The 18,168-nt window shown below is 34.8% G+C and overlaps 1 protein-coding gene across 1 annotated transcript in view; it reads left to right on the top strand.

Annotated features, from left to right (window-relative positions):
- SUGCT (succinyl-CoA:glutarate-CoA transferase) overlaps nucleotides 1-18,168 on the top strand; it is a 683,256-nt gene that overhangs the window by 78,844 nt on the left and 586,244 nt on the right. Inside the window, exon 8 of the mRNA XM_082846503.1 lies at nucleotides 11,776-11,919. Within this exon, the coding sequence (XP_082702629.1) occupies nucleotides 11,776-11,919 (144 nt within the window). The remainder of the gene's footprint in view (nucleotides 1-11,775; nucleotides 11,920-18,168) is intronic.

Raw genomic sequence — 18,168 nt, 5'->3', positions numbered from 1 at the left:
AGTTTGGGAAGGGCTCAGTTGGGTGGTTCTGGCTTGGGGTTTCTCAAGCACTTGCAGTCAAAGCAGGAACAGTGGGGACTGGAGCAGCTTGGGGCTGCCAGGCATCTCCCCATCTAATCTCAAGACTTTTTCACGTCATCTCTCTGCATGGGCTAGTTTGAGCTTCCTTACAGTATGTGGCCTTAGAGCAGTCAGACTGTCTATATGGGGGCTCAGGGCTCCACTAACACAAGTGTTCCAGTAAACAAGGCAAAGTCACCAATACATATGTTCTATGACATAGTTGTGGAGGTCATGCTGTAATCCTTCTGCAAAATTTTATTGGTTACAAGCATGTCACAAACCCACCCAGAATGAAGGAGAAAGGAATTAGACTCCACCTGTTGATGGGGGCAGGGAATGTTAAGGTACTAAAAGAGCATGTGGAAGGGGATATTGCAACCATCTTTGGAAAATACAATCTGTCACAGTCTCTCAACATGCTGCAATGCTACGTAAAGAGCAGGTGGGATTTAGGCACAGTCTTTCCACTTGGTGGAGAAATCTGCTAGTAACAATAGACTTTTTGTAGCTTTAAATGATCTTTTCTTGGCTTTGCCTGTGGCAAAAATTGGTTATGGACTAAGCCTTATGATCTCAATATAAACATTTTCTACTATTAGTGTCTGAACCTAGTTATCAAAGAGACAACCAGAATGAAAGGAACAGAGAAGCTATCTCTTGATACATTAGATAGCAATTTTGAGCGAGTAAAAAAGGATGTTTTCCACCTTTTAAAACTTGTATCTTAATGACTTGATAATCCATTTGGATGAAACAAATGTACTGCCATAGACAGCAGAAAGTTAAATGTTCTCCTATGTGCTGATGGTTTATTATTGTGTTCCAAGACTGGCCTTAATAGGTCACTGGTTCCATCTAATTTTTGTCATAACTAAATAAGACTAAAATAATTTTTTAAACCAGATCATCTGCTGCATTTATGTGACTTATTCTGGCAACTCCATGCATGTGGCCACCACAACTACACAGAGTGATTCTATCCAGTTTATCTTGGAGGGTTCAGGAAGCACTGTATTGGATAACTTTTAACACTGGTGTAGAAAGATTTTTCATTCAAAAGTAATTGCATTCAAAATCCATAGTGTAGTTCTTTGAGACATCATTTATTAGTGAGAAATGAAAATTAAATGAAATAGGTAAAATTATAGGACAGGGAACATCCTCAAGAGTTCATCTGTTTTGTTGCTTCTAGGTATGGCTTACCTAAATCATACCAGAAATAGACAACTCTTATAAAGGTCTGGAGCTACTTCTGGAATATGTAAGACTGAGTTCAGAGGAGGCCTGTTAAATATAGGATTGACTATATGCCGATCTTAGTGGGTGTGAAAGTTGTTTTGTCTCAGAAATTAGAGACATTGCTGTTTAGATTTGTTTTTGCTTTTCTCTGGTCCATTAGCACTGAAAGCTGTAGCACAGAAAGTATAACTAGGAAACTTTTTCTTGAAGAACAACATGGAAAGAAGCAAAATAACTTTTCAAATAGTTTCTTAGGCCATCCCTTAAAATATCACAATTCCCCAACCATCCATTCCATTTTCTCTCAGTCTAACCCTATTTAAACTCAAGGGGACAGCCAGGCTAGATGATATTTTGGGCATCTCACTGTGGGAGCTAACTCAGAATAATTTAGATGGTATTTAATCTCTGGACAAGAAAATAGTATGTTTGGCGTGTTAAGGGATCTTTGAAAATTTGTAGTTTTGTCTACTTTAAAAATTTTTTTAATTTTTAAATAAAGTTTTATATTTATTTATTTATTTATGATGTTGCTGTTGCTGTTGTTGTTGTTTTTGGCCATGCTGCACAGTATGAACGATCTTATTTCCCTGATCAGGGATCGAACCTGTGTTCCATGCATTGGAAGTCTTAACCACTGGACCGCCAGGGAATTCCCAGTTTTGTCTATCTTTTTAATTTAGCAGGCTCCCAGTGAATGGATTCTTCCAGTTATTTTCTGAAAAAGGTTTTGGTTTACATTTTTCAGAGTGGTAAAAGCATGTTTTTCTGTAGATGCATTGAGTTGCTTGCCATTCACTTAAATTTTGAAGAACAAACCAGCCCACATCAGAACTGATTATTTCTTAATTGTAGTTGTAGAAATGACAAATCAACTCACTCATTTAAAATTTTTGCTTTCTAGTGATGGTCTGTAAAGGAGAGATGATGAATATTGGAATTAGAATAATACATGGAGGCAAGGTGGTAGTGAAAAGATCAGAAGCTTTGGGGTCAGAATTTCTGAGTTCCAGTTCTAGTTGTACCATTTGCTCTCTGTGACTTTGACAAGTTAATTTATCATCTAAATGTTTCTTTCATAATCTGTAAGATGGAGATACTATTGGTACTTACAGAATTCTTGTTGAGAGTTAAATGTAACAGCATATGTTAAAGCACTTTGAAGAGCATGAAGTTGTACATGACGTTATGAACATGCAGGAGACCTGAAGCTAGCTTCTTACTGGTTTACTAAATACAAAATAGTTAAGTATCCAGACCTGGTCATGAAACCTTAAGGAAGGTAATTGAATCCAGTAATGTGGTAGAGGCAGTGGACTCAGGTTCACTTGGGGTCTCCTTCCGACTTAGCTGCTAAACGCTTGTAACATCTTACGGTATTTAGGTAACCTTGCTGTTCCTCATCTATAACAAGGATTGCTTTGCTCCTAAGGGTTGTGCAAAAAGTTAGGTACTGATTTTAAAGTGCAGTATAGAATTTTGCCTTCTATAAGTCCGATTCCTCTAAGTTGTACCTTTAATGTTTGGAAGGGTAGAAAATTTTAATTTATTATTAGAAAGAAATTCTTAGTATTAGGTCAGCAAGCATCCACGTGGGATCCAGAGAATGGCACAAGTCAGTTTGTTACGTTTTCTCTTGAGTCGCCTATCTGGTGTGGCAGGTGCATCAGGAGGAAGGACTCTTCTCTCCCTCATCTTCTTAAATCTTTCTTTACTTCCGTCCTTCTGGCATCCCAATTTCTTGTGTTTGTGGCTTCTGACTTGTGCTCTGTCGAGGCTGAGAAGGAGGTGTGTGGGTGGGAGATGGGGTGGAACTTTGAGCCTTTCAGGATGTGATTAAGAAAAATGATCTTCCTCTTCCAGGCTCTAGGTGAACATTCTAAAGACTTTCTCTTGTTGGTATTGTGCAACACTGTTAGCCTAAATGAAGTGCATTACAATGCTCTCTTTTCTCTGTCTTACCAGGGATCTGTTTGCCGGTAAGCAGCAGATACTGATCTCTTAACAACTGTATACTTTCCTGCTTCTCTGCCTCCATTGATACGGGGACTTAACTATAGGATCCTTTCAAGTTTTAAAAATATGTGATTTAGGTTGGAGGACTCCATAGTGTCACTGAGGCACATAGGTGATAGATTTTTTTATGCCTATTTATAGGTGAAAAAGTGAAGGCACCTACTAGTAGAATTTACAGCTTTGAGTTCCGTGTTTCAGCCATTCAACAGAACTTCCTTCATGTAGGGGAAATGTTACTCTGTGAAAATTGGTATGTGACTGTGCTAAAAGCATATTCTTTAGCATCAGTGAATGGCTCGAGTAGATTTTGCGCTTGGAACAGAAGGTTCAAATACTGTGTAGTTCCAGAGTCTGTGCTCATAAAGTGTGAAGGCAGTGACTGTGGTGACTGTGTTCTTCCTAGTCGCTAAAACCCTCATTTGATCTGAATATACCACTTTTCGTTCTCTGTGCTGCTCTTTCTATTTCTACTAAAGATACTTTTCCTAACTAGAGCTGCAAGTCATACTTATGGTGGCTTTCATAATCAAAATATTACCATCATATTAAGAAGCTTAATTTCCTATTGATTTTCCCCACAATTCATTTAGTTTAACCCCTCCCTCACCCAATCAATAATCCAAGTCTATGAATTCAAATTTCTAAGTATCTCATGAATACATCTGTTCCCTCTTTCCTCTGTCCTTGTTTGAGGTTCCCATCTTGGCCTTTTCCCCTGAGCCCCTGTGAAATCTTTCTGATGGGTCTTCTAGAGCACTACACCAAGTATCTTAAAAAAGTCACATTTGTGCAGCCTTTTACATTCATAAAAAGTTTTTTCATACACCTTTTCTTATTTAATCTTCATACCAACTGATGAGGTAGATTTTGTTATTAGCAAGATTTTACAATTGACCCAAAAACTAACAAAGGCTAAGAACTTGCCAGAGGTTATGCAGTTAGTAAATAGTAGAAGAATTCATATTTCGGAAAATAGATCATTATAAAATTCATGTGCCCTAGAGTAAAAACAAAATTTTCTGTAGATTACATTTATATAATGAATGCCTCATTTTGAAATAAAAATATGACATAGAGACATGGACATATTTAACAATAACTTCTTATTTTGAAAATGAAGCCAACTACTTTAAAAAAGTTTTAACATTTTTTATTGTTTTATGAAGTAATTAGGTTGAGTAATATGACTAAGGAGAAAAATTCTTGGTGGGAGAATTCATGCCTCTTTATTGAACGTGTGCCAGAACTGATTTAAAGTTTCTTATGTACTTTTTAACCAGACGAGGTTTTAATGAATAACTTAGAAAAACACATCATTTTTCTTTTTCATTTGGCAAACTCTGAAAGTAGTGAGAATAGATATGGAGAAATGAATGAAATGTTAAAACAGTCTTAAATTGTGTTTGGGAAATAATCTTTTTAAATTTTTAATTTTATAATTTAGGAGATTGTGATGTAAAGGAAACAAATGAACACCTTTATAGGTGGTTGCCTATTTTTTTCCACTTCTTCTCTAGATTGCATAATTTTCTAAAAATAAAAACCACTTTGAAATTGTCAAACTTTATTTGTTAAAGAACTAATTCAGGTTCTACTTATCAACTTTAAAATTTTAAAACAATTTTGTACTTACAGAAAAGTTGTAGACATAGTGCAGAAAGTTCCTATACCCTTCATCCTAATGTTAACACTTTACAAAATCATAGTACAATGGTCAAAACTAAGAAATTAACACGAGTATGATACTATTAACTAAACTCCACATTTTTTTCAGACTTCCCTAGTTTTTCCACGAATGCTCAGGTTTTACCTGTAATGAGTTTTTGAATACATGAATGAATGGGGGATGAGAAAATATATGAAAATGACATTGAAACAGTGAGAATGGAGAGATACACAAATGAATATGTAAAGTGAATGATCGGGAAGACTCTTAATATTTTTATATTATAGTTTGTCCTCTAACTATAACTCTATGTCTTAACTCTTAAGTAGAATCTTCTTTTTCTTGTAGTTTTGTTGATGAGAGGCACACTCATTTTAGTTTTATAGGAAAAATCATCATAAATTGCTCTTACAAAAAGGTTACATTAACTTATCAAAAGAACCGAATACACTTAAAGCAGTTTCTAAGTGACCATGAAAAAAAACATTCTACTATTGATTTCTAGAATTAAAATTTAATAAAATAAAAATTTTACTTCATTTCCAAAAGTCTACTTATAAGTTTAAATCCAAATTATGATGAGATTCTAGGGCATATTGCTTAACAAGGTCAGTTAGTTACCCATTTTTCCTGAAATATATTTTTACTAAAGATTGTGAGTGATGAATTCCTATACCCATTGACATAAAAAGTACCACCCCATTTATCCCAGATTTGAGGAGAAGAGGCACATTGGTTAGTACTGTCACGGCATTAGGGCTCCTGTGGAGCTCCAGATGTGGAAGGGGAGTTTCATTCCATGAGGACACACAGCCCCTTCTCTGATTCTGCCTGATTGCACCTGGGAATACCTAGTCACTTCACAGCCACAGTGTGGTTCTCTGTGGGATTTTCTGCTTACTAAATGGTAATTTATTTTCACTTTCTTATTCCTCTGGCATGCTGACAATTCTTAGATGACAGGAATATGATTATGAGGGATTTCCAAAGTATGAGCATAGTCATCTCTGAATTACAATAGAATACAAATGGTACATCTTCTTTAATTATTGCTACCAAGCAGCCTTGAATGAAATGTAACTTCTAGAGTTCCCACTAAATACATGTTCTTTAGCAGGCCTTTAAAAAGATTTTTAAAATTTATTTATTTCTATTTTTCTGCTTTAATTACCAGCATTATAATGGTATTTAAAAAATAAAACAGCTTTATGGAGATATAATTCATATACCGTATAATTCACCCATTTAAAGTGTACAGTTCAGTGTTTTTTAGTATATTCACAGAGGTGTGCAGTCAACTTCAGAACTTTTTCATCATCCCCGGAAGAAACCCCAGGCCCATTAACGGTACTCCCTATTCCTACTTGCCCGCAGCCCACAGTTCTACTTTTTCTCTCTGTGGTTTTGCCTGTTATGGATGTTTCATAAAAATGGTATCATATAATATGTGGCATTTTGTGACTGGTTTCTTTCTCTTAGCATACTGTTTTCAGAATTCTTCCATGTTGTAGTATGTATTAGTACTTCGTTTTTATTGCCTGAAATATCCCGTCATCTGGCTGTACCACACTTTATTTATCCATTTACCAGTTGATGGACATTTGGGTTTCTTCCACCCTTAGGATATTGTGAATAATGCTGCTATGGAAATTTGTGCATATGTTTCTTGGGAGAACATATGTTTTCATACTCTTGGGTATATACCTAGAAGTGAAGTTGCTGGGTCATATGGTAACTCTATATCTAAGTTTTTGAGGAACTGCCAGTCTTTTTCCACAGTGACTACACCATTTTACAATCCTACTAGTGGCATATGAGTTTCGATTTTTTTCACATCCCTGCTAACACTTGTTATTATTTCTCTTTTTCATGATAGCCATTCTAGTGGGTGTGATGTGGTATCGTTGTGGTTTTGATTTGCATTTCCCCGGTGACTAATGATGTTGAGCATCTTTCAATGTGCTTATTAGCCATTGGTATTTCTTCTTTGGAGAAATGTGTATTTAAACCCTCTGCTTATTTTTTAATTGGGTTGTCTGTATTGTTTTGAGTTATAAGCACATTGTGGTTTTCATTTGCATTTCCCTGATGGCTAATGATGCTGAACATCTTTTCATATGCTTAACGACCATTTGTAGATCTTCTTTGGAGAAATGTCTATTCAATTCTTTGCCCATTTAAAAAATGGTTATTTGTCTTCTTATTGAGTTGTAAGTATTCTTTATAAATTGTTTATAAGTTCCTTATCAGGTATGTGATTTGCAAAAACTTTCTCCCATTTTTTATCTATTCATTTCCTTGATCATTTACTTTGAAACACATGTGATTTTTATTTTCATGATGTACCATTTATCTTTTTTCTTTTGCTGCTATTAGGTGTCATATCTAAGAAATCAATGCCAAATTGAAGATCATGAGGATTTACTCCTATATTTTCTTTTGTTTTATAGTTTTAGCTCTTATGTTTAGGTCTATGGTCCATTTACAGTTAATTTTGTATATAGTGTGAGGAGGGAGTCCAGCTTCATTCTTTTGCATTCTTTTCACCAAGGACTATTCCTTCCCCATTGAGGACTATTCCTTTCCCCTTGAGGACTATTCCTTCCCCATTGAATTATCTTGGTATGCTTGTCAAAAATGAATTGAAGGTGAGAATTTCTGTGGTCTGTATATCTGCCTTGTGCCATCCATGCTGCCTTGTTTGCAGTAGCTTTGTAGTAAGTTTTAAAATTGGGCAGTATGTGTCCACCTTTGTTCTTCTTTTTCTAGATTGTTTTGGCTATTCTTTGTCCCTGGAGTTTCCATATGAATTTTAGGATCAGATTTTATTTCTGCAAAAAAGGCACCTAGGATTTCAGTAGGTGAAACTGTACTGAATCTGTAGATCAGTTTGGGAGTATTGCAGTATTAACAATTTTAAGTCATGACAATGGGATGTCTTTCCATTTATTTAGATCTTCTGTAATTTCTTTCAACAATATTTTGTAGTTTTCAGAGTTTAAGTTTATACTTCTTTTGTTAAATTTATTCCTAAGTACTTTATTCTTCTTGATGCTGTTGTAAACGAAATTGCTTCTTAATTTCATTTTTGGTTTATTTATTGTGTAGAAATAAGATTGATTTTTGTATAATGCCTTGTATCTTGCAAACTTGCTGAATTCACTTATTAGTTCTAACAGATTTTTTGGTGGATTTCCTGTATACAAAATTATGTCACCTGCAAATAAAGGTAGTTTTATTTATTTCTTTCCAGCCTCTTATTTCTTTTTCTTTCCTAATTATACTGGTTAAAACCTCCAGTATAATGTTTAATTGGAGTGATGAGAGCAGACATCCTTGTCTTGTTCCTAATGGGGCCAAGCATTCAGTCTTTCACCTTTAACTATGAGGTTAGCTGTTTTTTTTTTTTTCCACATTTGCCTTTTATGAGATTGAAGAATTTCACTTCTATTCCTAGTGTGTTGGTGTTGAGTATTTTATCATGAAGGGTGTTGAGTTTTATCATATGCTTATGTTGATTGATATTCAAGTGTTAAACCAACCTTCCATTCCTGAGAAAAATCCTGATTTGTCATGGTGTATAATCATTTTTATATGCTGCTGGATTCAGTTCGTTAGCATTTTGTTGGGATTTTTTGGTGTGTGTTCACGTTCCTCAGAGATGTTGGTCTATAGCTTTATTTTCCTTTGATGTTTCTGTGTGGCTTGACCTCAGTTTTTACTGGTCTTATAGAATGAGTAGAGAAGTGTTTCCTCTCTTCCAGGTTTCAGAAGTATTTATAAAGAGGTGGAATTCACTAGCAAAGCTAAAAAAAGCTTTTTGTTGTTGTTGTTGGAAGTTCAATTACTAATTCAATTTCTCTCATTGTTATATGTCTGTTCAGTTTTTCTATTTATTCTTTAGTCAGTTTCAGTAGTTTATGTCTTTTTAGGAATTTGTCCATTTCATCTAGATTATCAAAGTTGTTGGTATACAATTTTTCATTGTATTCCCATGTAATACTTTTTATTTTCTGCAAGGTTGTTAGTGATGTTCCTTCTTTCACTTCTGATGTTAGTAATTTGAATGCTTCTCTTTTCATTTTCCTGGACAGTTCAGTTAAAAGTTGGTCAGTTTTACTGATCTTTTCAAAGAGCCAACTTTTTGTTTTGTTGATTTTCTCTATTGGAATTCTATTCTGTATTTCATTATTTTTTGCTCCAATATGTATTTCCTTCCTTTTGCTTGCTTTGGGTTTAGTTTACTCTTCTTGTTTTCAGTGTCTTAAGGTGGAAGGCTAGGTAATTGATTTGAGATCTTTGTTCTTTTTTAATATAGGTATTTACAGTTGTAAATTTCTCTCAAATACTGCTTTAGCTGCATCCATAAATATTGGTATGTTGTGCCCTTATTTTCATTCATCTTGAAGTATTTTCTAATTTCTTATATAATTTCCTCTGTTACTCATTGGTGTTTTGGGAGTAACGTTGTTTACTGCCCACATATTTTTGAGTTTCTCAGATATGCCCGTTATTGATTCTAATTTCATTTCATTGTGATCTGAGAATATATTTTGTATGAACTCACTCATTTAAAATTTATTTTAGCTTGTTTTCTGGCCTAGGATATGGTCTGTCCTAGAGAATGTTCCATGTGCACTTGAGAATGTGCATTTTATATCTATTAGGTATACTTGGTTTATGGTGTTGTTTAAATTTTTTATTTCTTTTTTGATCCTCTATCTAGTTGTGCTGCTCACTATTCATATTTCAGTATTGACATCCCTACTGTTATTCATGAAGGGTTTATTTCTCCCTTCAAATCTGTCACTTTTGCTTTTTGTATTTTGGTGGTTCAATTTTTGGGTGCATGTATGATTTTACTTGTTATATCTTCCTGATGCATTGACCCTTTTCCATTATAAAATCTCTCTTTTTCTCTAGAGCTTTTTTTGTTTTAAGTTTATTTGTCTGCTATTAGTATAGCCACTCCAGCATTCTTATGGCTGCTGTTTGCATGATATATCCTTTCTCATGCTTTTATTTTCAGCCTATTTATATCTTTGAATCTAAAGTGTGTTAGCAAGCCTCTTTAAATTAGTATTTCACTAAACTTATTTGGCACAAATGGTCATTTTTAACAGTGACAATGTTGTCTCTAATGTATGGATGACAATATTTAGTTAATGTTCATACATATCATGCTATTATTCTGGATAATGTATTGATATTTTTAGAATATTGGGTATAGTCTCCATTTTTCAGGAGACTTAAAATGTAATATAAAGGATTTATTATATGATTTGTTCCTACTGCTCTGAGAAGTATAGAAAACTTCTCAAGAAATGTGATTATATTAATATTATAGTAAGAAAGCAGGTGATGTCTATAAACTTAAATTTGAACTTACCTCTCACTTTTAATACATTAAATAATCTTAAATCCAAACGACGGTATTAATTTTAAATTTATGGATTCACGCCACTACAAGTTTTTCCAATAATAATAGTTAGAAGGCCCCCAGAAGTTTCCAATTTTTATGGCAATATCTTCCTTGAAATTGTGTTGAAAAGCAGGGGAAAATAGTTTAGTCGCTATACAGTCTTACTTGCTTTAAACAAATTTAGCTGTCTTGTAAGATGATTAACATAGTTTATGTATGGGCTTCAGAAAAGGCAAAATTAGCTTCTGAAAATGACTGAACAACCGCTGGAATTAATGAATAAGGAAGTGAATGAATGAATAAATCAACTAGGTGAAATATAGGATTTTTTAGGCATTATGTGCAATGAAAGACTTGGCAGAATTCAAGGTAGTGAAAAATAGGAACTATCTGATACAACAATGATTAATAATAATGTTGACAAATAATTTGATAGCTAATTTTTATAGGGTACTTACTGTTTGCCTGGTACTATTCTAATATCTTTACATATGGGTCAAGGATTGGATTGTCAATAAGACCGACATGAATCGGTATCAAGCTTTACTTGTAATTTTAAGGATTCAAGCAATAAAAAGGCACAGGAGAAGCAGAAGGAGCTCCTGGACATTGAGATAGGCCCCCAGTGCCTTTTTTCTCACAATAACAAAATTCTCAACCCCAGAGCAGTAGATAAGATCTCAAATGGAGTACATGGTTCACCTCATATTACACGAAACTGATGGGCTATTGGAACATTTCCATTTTATATCCAGATAGTTGCATAGCTCATGCCTTATGCCCCATAAATCTATAGATGCTAGGTTTCTTTACCGTAGTAATTCTAAAGCAGGAGTATCCTGCTAAAAGCCTTTTATGTATAAATTCTTTTTTTTTTTTTTTTAAAGCAAATACCATTAGTGTATTTGCCAGTTATTAGCATGCTTATAAGGAGATTAGACCAGGTCTTCTGCCCTCTTCTTTCCTGGGAGAACCTCCTAACCCAACAAGAAAAAAAATACTTCTTTAACTCTTTCCTCTCCAACAGACTAACTCATTTAAATTCAAATTCACTTATTCACTTTTTTTGGTATAAATAATGTAAAATATATTAAGAAGGAACTTTAGACATGTTTTTAAAAGTCTTTTATTTCATTTGGTTTGGTTTAGTTTTGTTGGTAGGGGGTGGATTCAGAAAAATAATAAATATACAGCAAATGTAAATATATCCTTACCACCAACAGCAATTTGTTGTACTTCTTGTGTGTGTATGTATGTGTGCACATGATATACAATTCTTTCTTTTATCTGACCTTAGGATATTTGTGAACTCATATGATGTTTTTAATTTTCAGTTTCTCTGTTTTTCTCAACCTAACCCTCAAATCAGGATGGAGATCCAGTTCGTCCAGGAGTGGCCATGACTGATCTTGCCACTGGCCTTTATGCTTATGGAGCCATTATGGCTGGATTGATACAAAGATATAAAACCGGAAAAGGACTGTTCATTGATTGTAACCTACTGTCATCCCAGGTACCAATCCAAATAACATTTTAGATAGTGGCATAAAAAGATGTATCTGTGTTATACTTTTTCATATCAAATCCTGTGGTCACATGTGCAAAAACAAAAAACAAAACAACAGAATTTCCCCCACCCCCCAAAAAAAACAGAACAACAGCAAAAGCTGTTCTGTTTTGGAGTCCTTGATATTGTCTTATTAAAATAAATGGACCACGAAGATTTTGTTATAATGTAGACATTGCTGTTGAACCAGAATTTTAATGACTGTTTTTTTTTTTTTTTTTTTTTTTTTTGTGGTATGCGGGCCTCTCACTGCTGTGGCCTCTCCCGTTGTGGAGCACAGTCTCTGGACGCGCGGGCTCAGCGGCCATGGCTCACGGGCCCAGCCGCTCTGCGGCATGTGGGATCTTCCCGGACCGGGGCACGAACCCGTGTCCCCTGCATTGGCAGGCGGACTCCCGACCACTGCGCCACCAGGGAAGCCCTAAAGACTGTTTTTATTAGAATAGGTCTATTACTGTTTTTGAGACAGGAGTACAGTTGTTTCTATTTCATGTCATGTGAGCTCTGTAACTTCTTTTTACCAGAGTTTATTCATCTTTCTTGTGCTATGGACCCTTTGGGTAATCTGGTGAAGTCTGTGAACCTTTCCTCAGAATTATGTTTTTAAATGCATAGAATAAGATACTTAAGATTACAGAGGGAGGTAATTATATTGAGATATAGTTATTTCAATGTAAAAACCAATTTTGTGTTATAATAGTACATATGATGTTTTATTAATACATTAAAACAGGATATCTGTTAGTGGATTCAGTAACTGTTGCAATTTTAAGGTAGTGTTGAACATGAATGATATTTTGAGATATCTGCAACTATAAGAAAATATGTAGAATATTTACTGGTGATCAGGCCATACTTAGGTACTGCTAATACTCCTGTGGTTTGTTGTCTACATTCATAATTGAAAAAAATGCTAAATTTTAGTTAGAGGTTGATGAAAATAAAGATATAATTTTTTTTCATTCAAGTTAATTACTTCCCCAAATTCTTACCATAAGCTCCAGATTAAGAACCCTTGGTTTAGATAGCTGTCAGTTATGTTTGCCTCCTTTTCACTGGATCAAACCTAGATACTGTACCATATGTGGAAGTTGATTTTGAATAGGTAATTTTTCACGGAGGGGAAAAAAAGAAAATATCTAACTTGTACAAGGAGACATTTTACTGTGGGAAAAATTACTTCACAGACAAAGACCTCAGTTGGGAATTTCAGATTTAAATGGCATACATGGGAAAATAGAAATCTTGGAACTCTGCTTTGGAGATTTTTTTCTTTTAGACAAAATTAAGGTAATGCATAGAAGTAAAAAAAACATCAATATGATTGAAAGTGAAATACTTTTTATGAGTTTTCAACACTAGCTTTGAGTCACAGTCAGGGTTTTAATGGTTATAATAAAAGGGTAAAAGAACTCTCTCCAAATGAATGATCTCTCTTCTTAACAGAGAAGCAGATGTCAGGTCTGGGAAGAAGCTGAAAGTTTTTTCCTTCCTCCCCTAATTGTATAGCTGTAAGGAACTCGAGGTAGGTTAAGTGATTGGGTAAAATTGCACATCCAGTAAATATGGAAGCCGTGAAGATTTCATAGGTATGTGACCTATGCAGTCACAGAAGGCACTAGGCTTAATTTAAATGCTCTGCTGTCACTGCCTTGAAATTCTTAATATTTTTTGAATGAGAGGCCCTGCATTTTTCATTTTGCACCAGTACTCACAAATTATGTAGCTGGTCCTGTATTTGGGGCTCTGCTTAGGTCTTCAGATCTCTACCCAGACTGCTTTTCTTATAATATGTCAATGATGAATTAATTAGCTTTGGAAAAAATTCTCTTGTAGAGTATTATAGAGTTGAATTCTCTTCTAGCACCTAACACAGTGATTCACAGTCTGGAGGTGTGTGGTTCCATGGGGGTGGGCATGGAGGTGGGTGGAATCACTGGTAGGGCTGTTTCAAAGTGAGGGTACAGTAAATGCAAACTCATGCACACTTTGGGTGTGTGTCTATATTTGTTGTTCATGTTGCTCCTTGAGGCTGTAAGTTCCATGTGTGCAGGAATAATGTTTGTTCTTGCTTATAGCGGTATCCTCAAAGCCCAGCCCAGTATTTGTCAAATAGCAGGTCTAACAATCTTTGGAGATCAATAAGAGAACCACTGTTACCAATGGGTATGCCTCATAACCCTTAAACTTGCTTAGGGAAAATTAGAAAAAAGTAGAAAATCATTGACTTAGGATAAGTCCTTGATAAACAACAAATGATGAAATGATTTGCTTTTGGCAAACATGGTAGCAGTGATTTAGCCTATTGTGCTGTAGCTAACCCAGTCAAAGGTAGCTAAAATTATTAGTGTATTTAAGGCTCATTAGCTACCTTTTTATAATTGACATATAACATTATATTAGTTTCAGGTGTAAACATAATGATCCGGTATTTGTATGTATTGTGAAATGGTCACTTCAATAAGTCTAGTTAGCATCCATCACCATATATAGTTACAAAAATTTTTTTCTTGTGATAACTTTTAAGATCTACTCTTTTAGCAGCTATCAAATATGCAATATAGTGTTATTAACTGTAGTCACCATGCTGTACATTACATCGCCATGACATTTATTGTATAATTGCAAGTTTATACCTTTTGACGCCCTTCACCCATTTTGCCCATGTCCTATCCCTCACCTCTGGCAACCACCAATCTGTTCTCTGTAGCTATGAATTTGGTATATTTTTTAAATAAAAATTTCAAAAAATTTTAGATTTTATATATAAGTGAGATCACATGGTACTTGTCTTTCTCTGTCTGACTTATTTCACTTAGCATAATGCCCTCAATATCCATCTATGTTGTTGCAGATGACGAGATTTCCTTCTTTTTTATGAATGAATAATATTCCAGTGTATGTACATACCACATTTTCTTTATCTCTCCACCCATTGATGGACAATTACATTGTTTCTATATCTTGGCCATTGTCATTAACTACCTTTTAACAATAAAAATCTGTTATGCCTTATTTTAGAGCTTTGCACTTACACATCTACTATTTTATTTTGCTCTCATAATTATCATTGGAGGTACGTAGGTAGATCAGGTATTTCTATTCTCATTTTACTTATAAGAAAACTGAGGCTAAGAGAGGTTGACCTACTTGAGCAGCAGAGTCACAGCAAGACCTCTGGTTTCTGACGTCCTGAATCATTCTCTTTCCCCTGCTTAATGAAGGAAAAGCTTTGACATTGAGGGACAGGCAAGCTCCAGCTTTCCTGTGGTGAAGCTAAAGGGGAGAAGGCAAATTGAGTAAGAGGCAGGGGAAGCAAAAGAGCACTCAGTAATAAGGAAACACATAGTAAGACTGCCCCCACCTCCCCAAAGCATGCCGAGAGCTACAGTAAGATAGTGCAACAAAGTGGGCTCTTCTGGGTCATTATCTAATCATGTTTAGATCCACTGAGTGAAAGCCATCATGGACTTTAACCTGATGGACAAGTGTTTTTGTTGAAATATGAGAATTTTGAGAAAAAATAGCATTTGGAGTCATGGGATGACTGGATTTTTTGTTTCAGCTCTAGTCCACTGAGCACTAACTGTATCCCAGGCTCTGTGCTAGGTAGCTTGGAGTGGGAGGTGACATAGCTGTTCAAAGTTTACTAGTAGAGGCAGCCAAGTTGTATGGGAGAGTTGGAGGTGATATATAGTTCCCTGTGGTTCCCTAACGGGGTTGCAGAATGTGGTTGGGCCTCATATATCATGCTTAGGAATCTGGATTTTAACTTTTTAAGGCTTCTGTTTATAAATTGTGTTAGGTGATGGTCTTTCAACCAAAGACTATGTCTCCTTGGATACTGCTACCGTTGCCACATTCAAAATAACCTCTGAGCTGTGAACAGTGTTACAGAGTTTCAAAGGGCAGTGGTACAGGTAATAATTTATGCTGAAGCCTTCCTGAAGTGCAACACAATGGGTGATAAAAGCCTTTTCGTTCTCTGAACCCACTGCAGCCTAAGCTCCGTTTTTCGTTGATTCTTTGCCTCTGCCCTATTCTTTGGCTCTGGACTCTCTCTTTTCTTCTCATGTGTGCTTCTCTAGCCTTGGGCATCTCTTTTCTCTGTCTTTTTTTTTTTTTTTTTTTGCTTGTCTTTCTTTCCTTTCCTGTTTTCATTCCTATTCTGTGCTTTCTCCTTGTCTCTCCCCTTTTCTCCATTCTTCATTGTGAAGAGCTAAAGTTTTAGCAATTCTTGTTCCAGATCTTACATCCTTCCACTGTACCACCCAGGAAAGTTTCTGAATTTTTCAGTAGTTCCCATGGAAGAGAAAGGAAGTGCCCTTTCCTAGAAGTCCCAGAACACAAGACTGTGACTGTTAAATGACTGGGTTAAGTGAAATATTCCTGAACCAATTAATGAGTCCTGAAAGATAAACTATATTGATTGGCTTAAGCCATTCCCGATACAAGGGACAGGGTTAACTCCACCCAAACCACATGGCTTTGACTGGGGAGAGATGATTTCCTTGAAGAATGGTGGAGTTATTTTTTGGCCACAGGAAGGGGAAAAGGATGATAGGGAGCCAATCAACAGATGTTCACTATACTAACATACTGGGTTGTTTTGAAGTTCTAGTGCAACAAAGGATATGGCAAATTCTTTGTCTATTAGAAAGTATACTACTGATGAGTAGCATTAATTTTATTAGGTTATTGAAAAAATATTTCACAATGTTAGAAATATGCTGAGATTAAAAAGATGGTCATTGACATGATTTTATCATAATTATTATATCTTTTCATATTAGAGAAATCTTGACTAACTTCACTTAGTTTGTCAATTTAAGATAACATTTGTAGATTTTAGATCTAAAAACCAAACCACAAAATGATTAAAATCTGCTTTATGTAAATAGGAAGTGCTATTTCTAGATACTTTTCAAAGTAACGTAATAGGAAACTTCACCTTTTAAAAAATGTATTCATTTTCTTTTTTTTTATATAAATGTTCACTTGCATTAAGCAGATAACATTTGAACTTAATTTCAGCTGCCTGGAAAATGACTGCCATTTCATGCAGTGGTAAAAAACATAGTTTTCTACTCATTTTGATTGCATTGCATACGATGACAAATGAATGATTATAACATTCAGTATCAGTTGCTAAAAATGAAATTTTGTACCCCCTCTCTTAGAAGTGATCTAATGTACAATAGACAAATTGCACTTGATTTGAATAGTAGCTAATAATTAACTCAGAAATGATTGCCTCAACCACAACAAAACCATTTCATCGTAGAGACATGACAATTGTCGGGATGTGGTTTGTAGTGGGCACCAAATTTTTTGTAGTTTCAAGGCTATAAACTTTTAACCCTTGTCATAAAATTCTTTGATTTTTTTTTCTTAGTCTTAATATGATTTAAAGTTGTCAACTGAAGATTGTCTAATGTCAGCATCTAAACAGTATTCTTTACATGATATTGGTAAATAACAAGGAAGTGGGTTTGGATGTGGTTCCAATTATTCTGTTGCTCTTATTCTTCTGTTGTGGCTTACAGAAATATCTTTTGAAAGTTTTAATATCCTTCCTGTACTTAATTGCAACCAGGCTCCTCTAATTACTACTACAATGAGTTAGGTTTTTTTTAGCACCAAACTTCTATAATTATTTTCACATATAGAATGTTTTGGAATTTTTTATTTCACCTTTTTTTCCTTGTTTGTAGATTGTTCATATTTAGGGTAGATGAGATTTTAACTCATTATTATAGCACATTTTTATGGATAAACTTTTGAATTCAAACAAGTATAATAATCTGATAACTTTTGTGTCTTTTAGATACACCTGTGTTTTTGCTTTTCCTATTTAATCTATACCTTTAAAAATTTATTGAGTTATATTTTACATATCATAAAATTCATCCTATTTCAGGGGTGACCGTTTAACAGTTTTTAGTGAATTTAGTGAATTTTGCAAATATCACCATAAATCAGATTTTGAAATACTTTATAGTCACCTCTGGTCTGGGTCTTACCCATGAGGCTAGAATGCACCAGTTTTGACTGGGGAGGGATGTAAGGCTGGGCCGACTCAGAAGAATTCAAGGACTATTAAGATTTCTGTGAGCCCTAGAAAATTTTGCCTTTATGGGTCCTTTCCTCCATAAAAATGTTAAGAATTATATTTATAACTGCATTCATATAAAG

The sequence above is a fragment of the Leucopleurus acutus genome (assembly GCF_964270905.1).
Source record: "Leucopleurus acutus genome assembly, chromosome: 9".
Lineage (NCBI taxonomy): Eukaryota > Metazoa > Chordata > Mammalia > Artiodactyla > Delphinidae > Leucopleurus > Leucopleurus acutus.
This window is presented reverse-complemented; position numbering and strand designations above follow the sequence as displayed.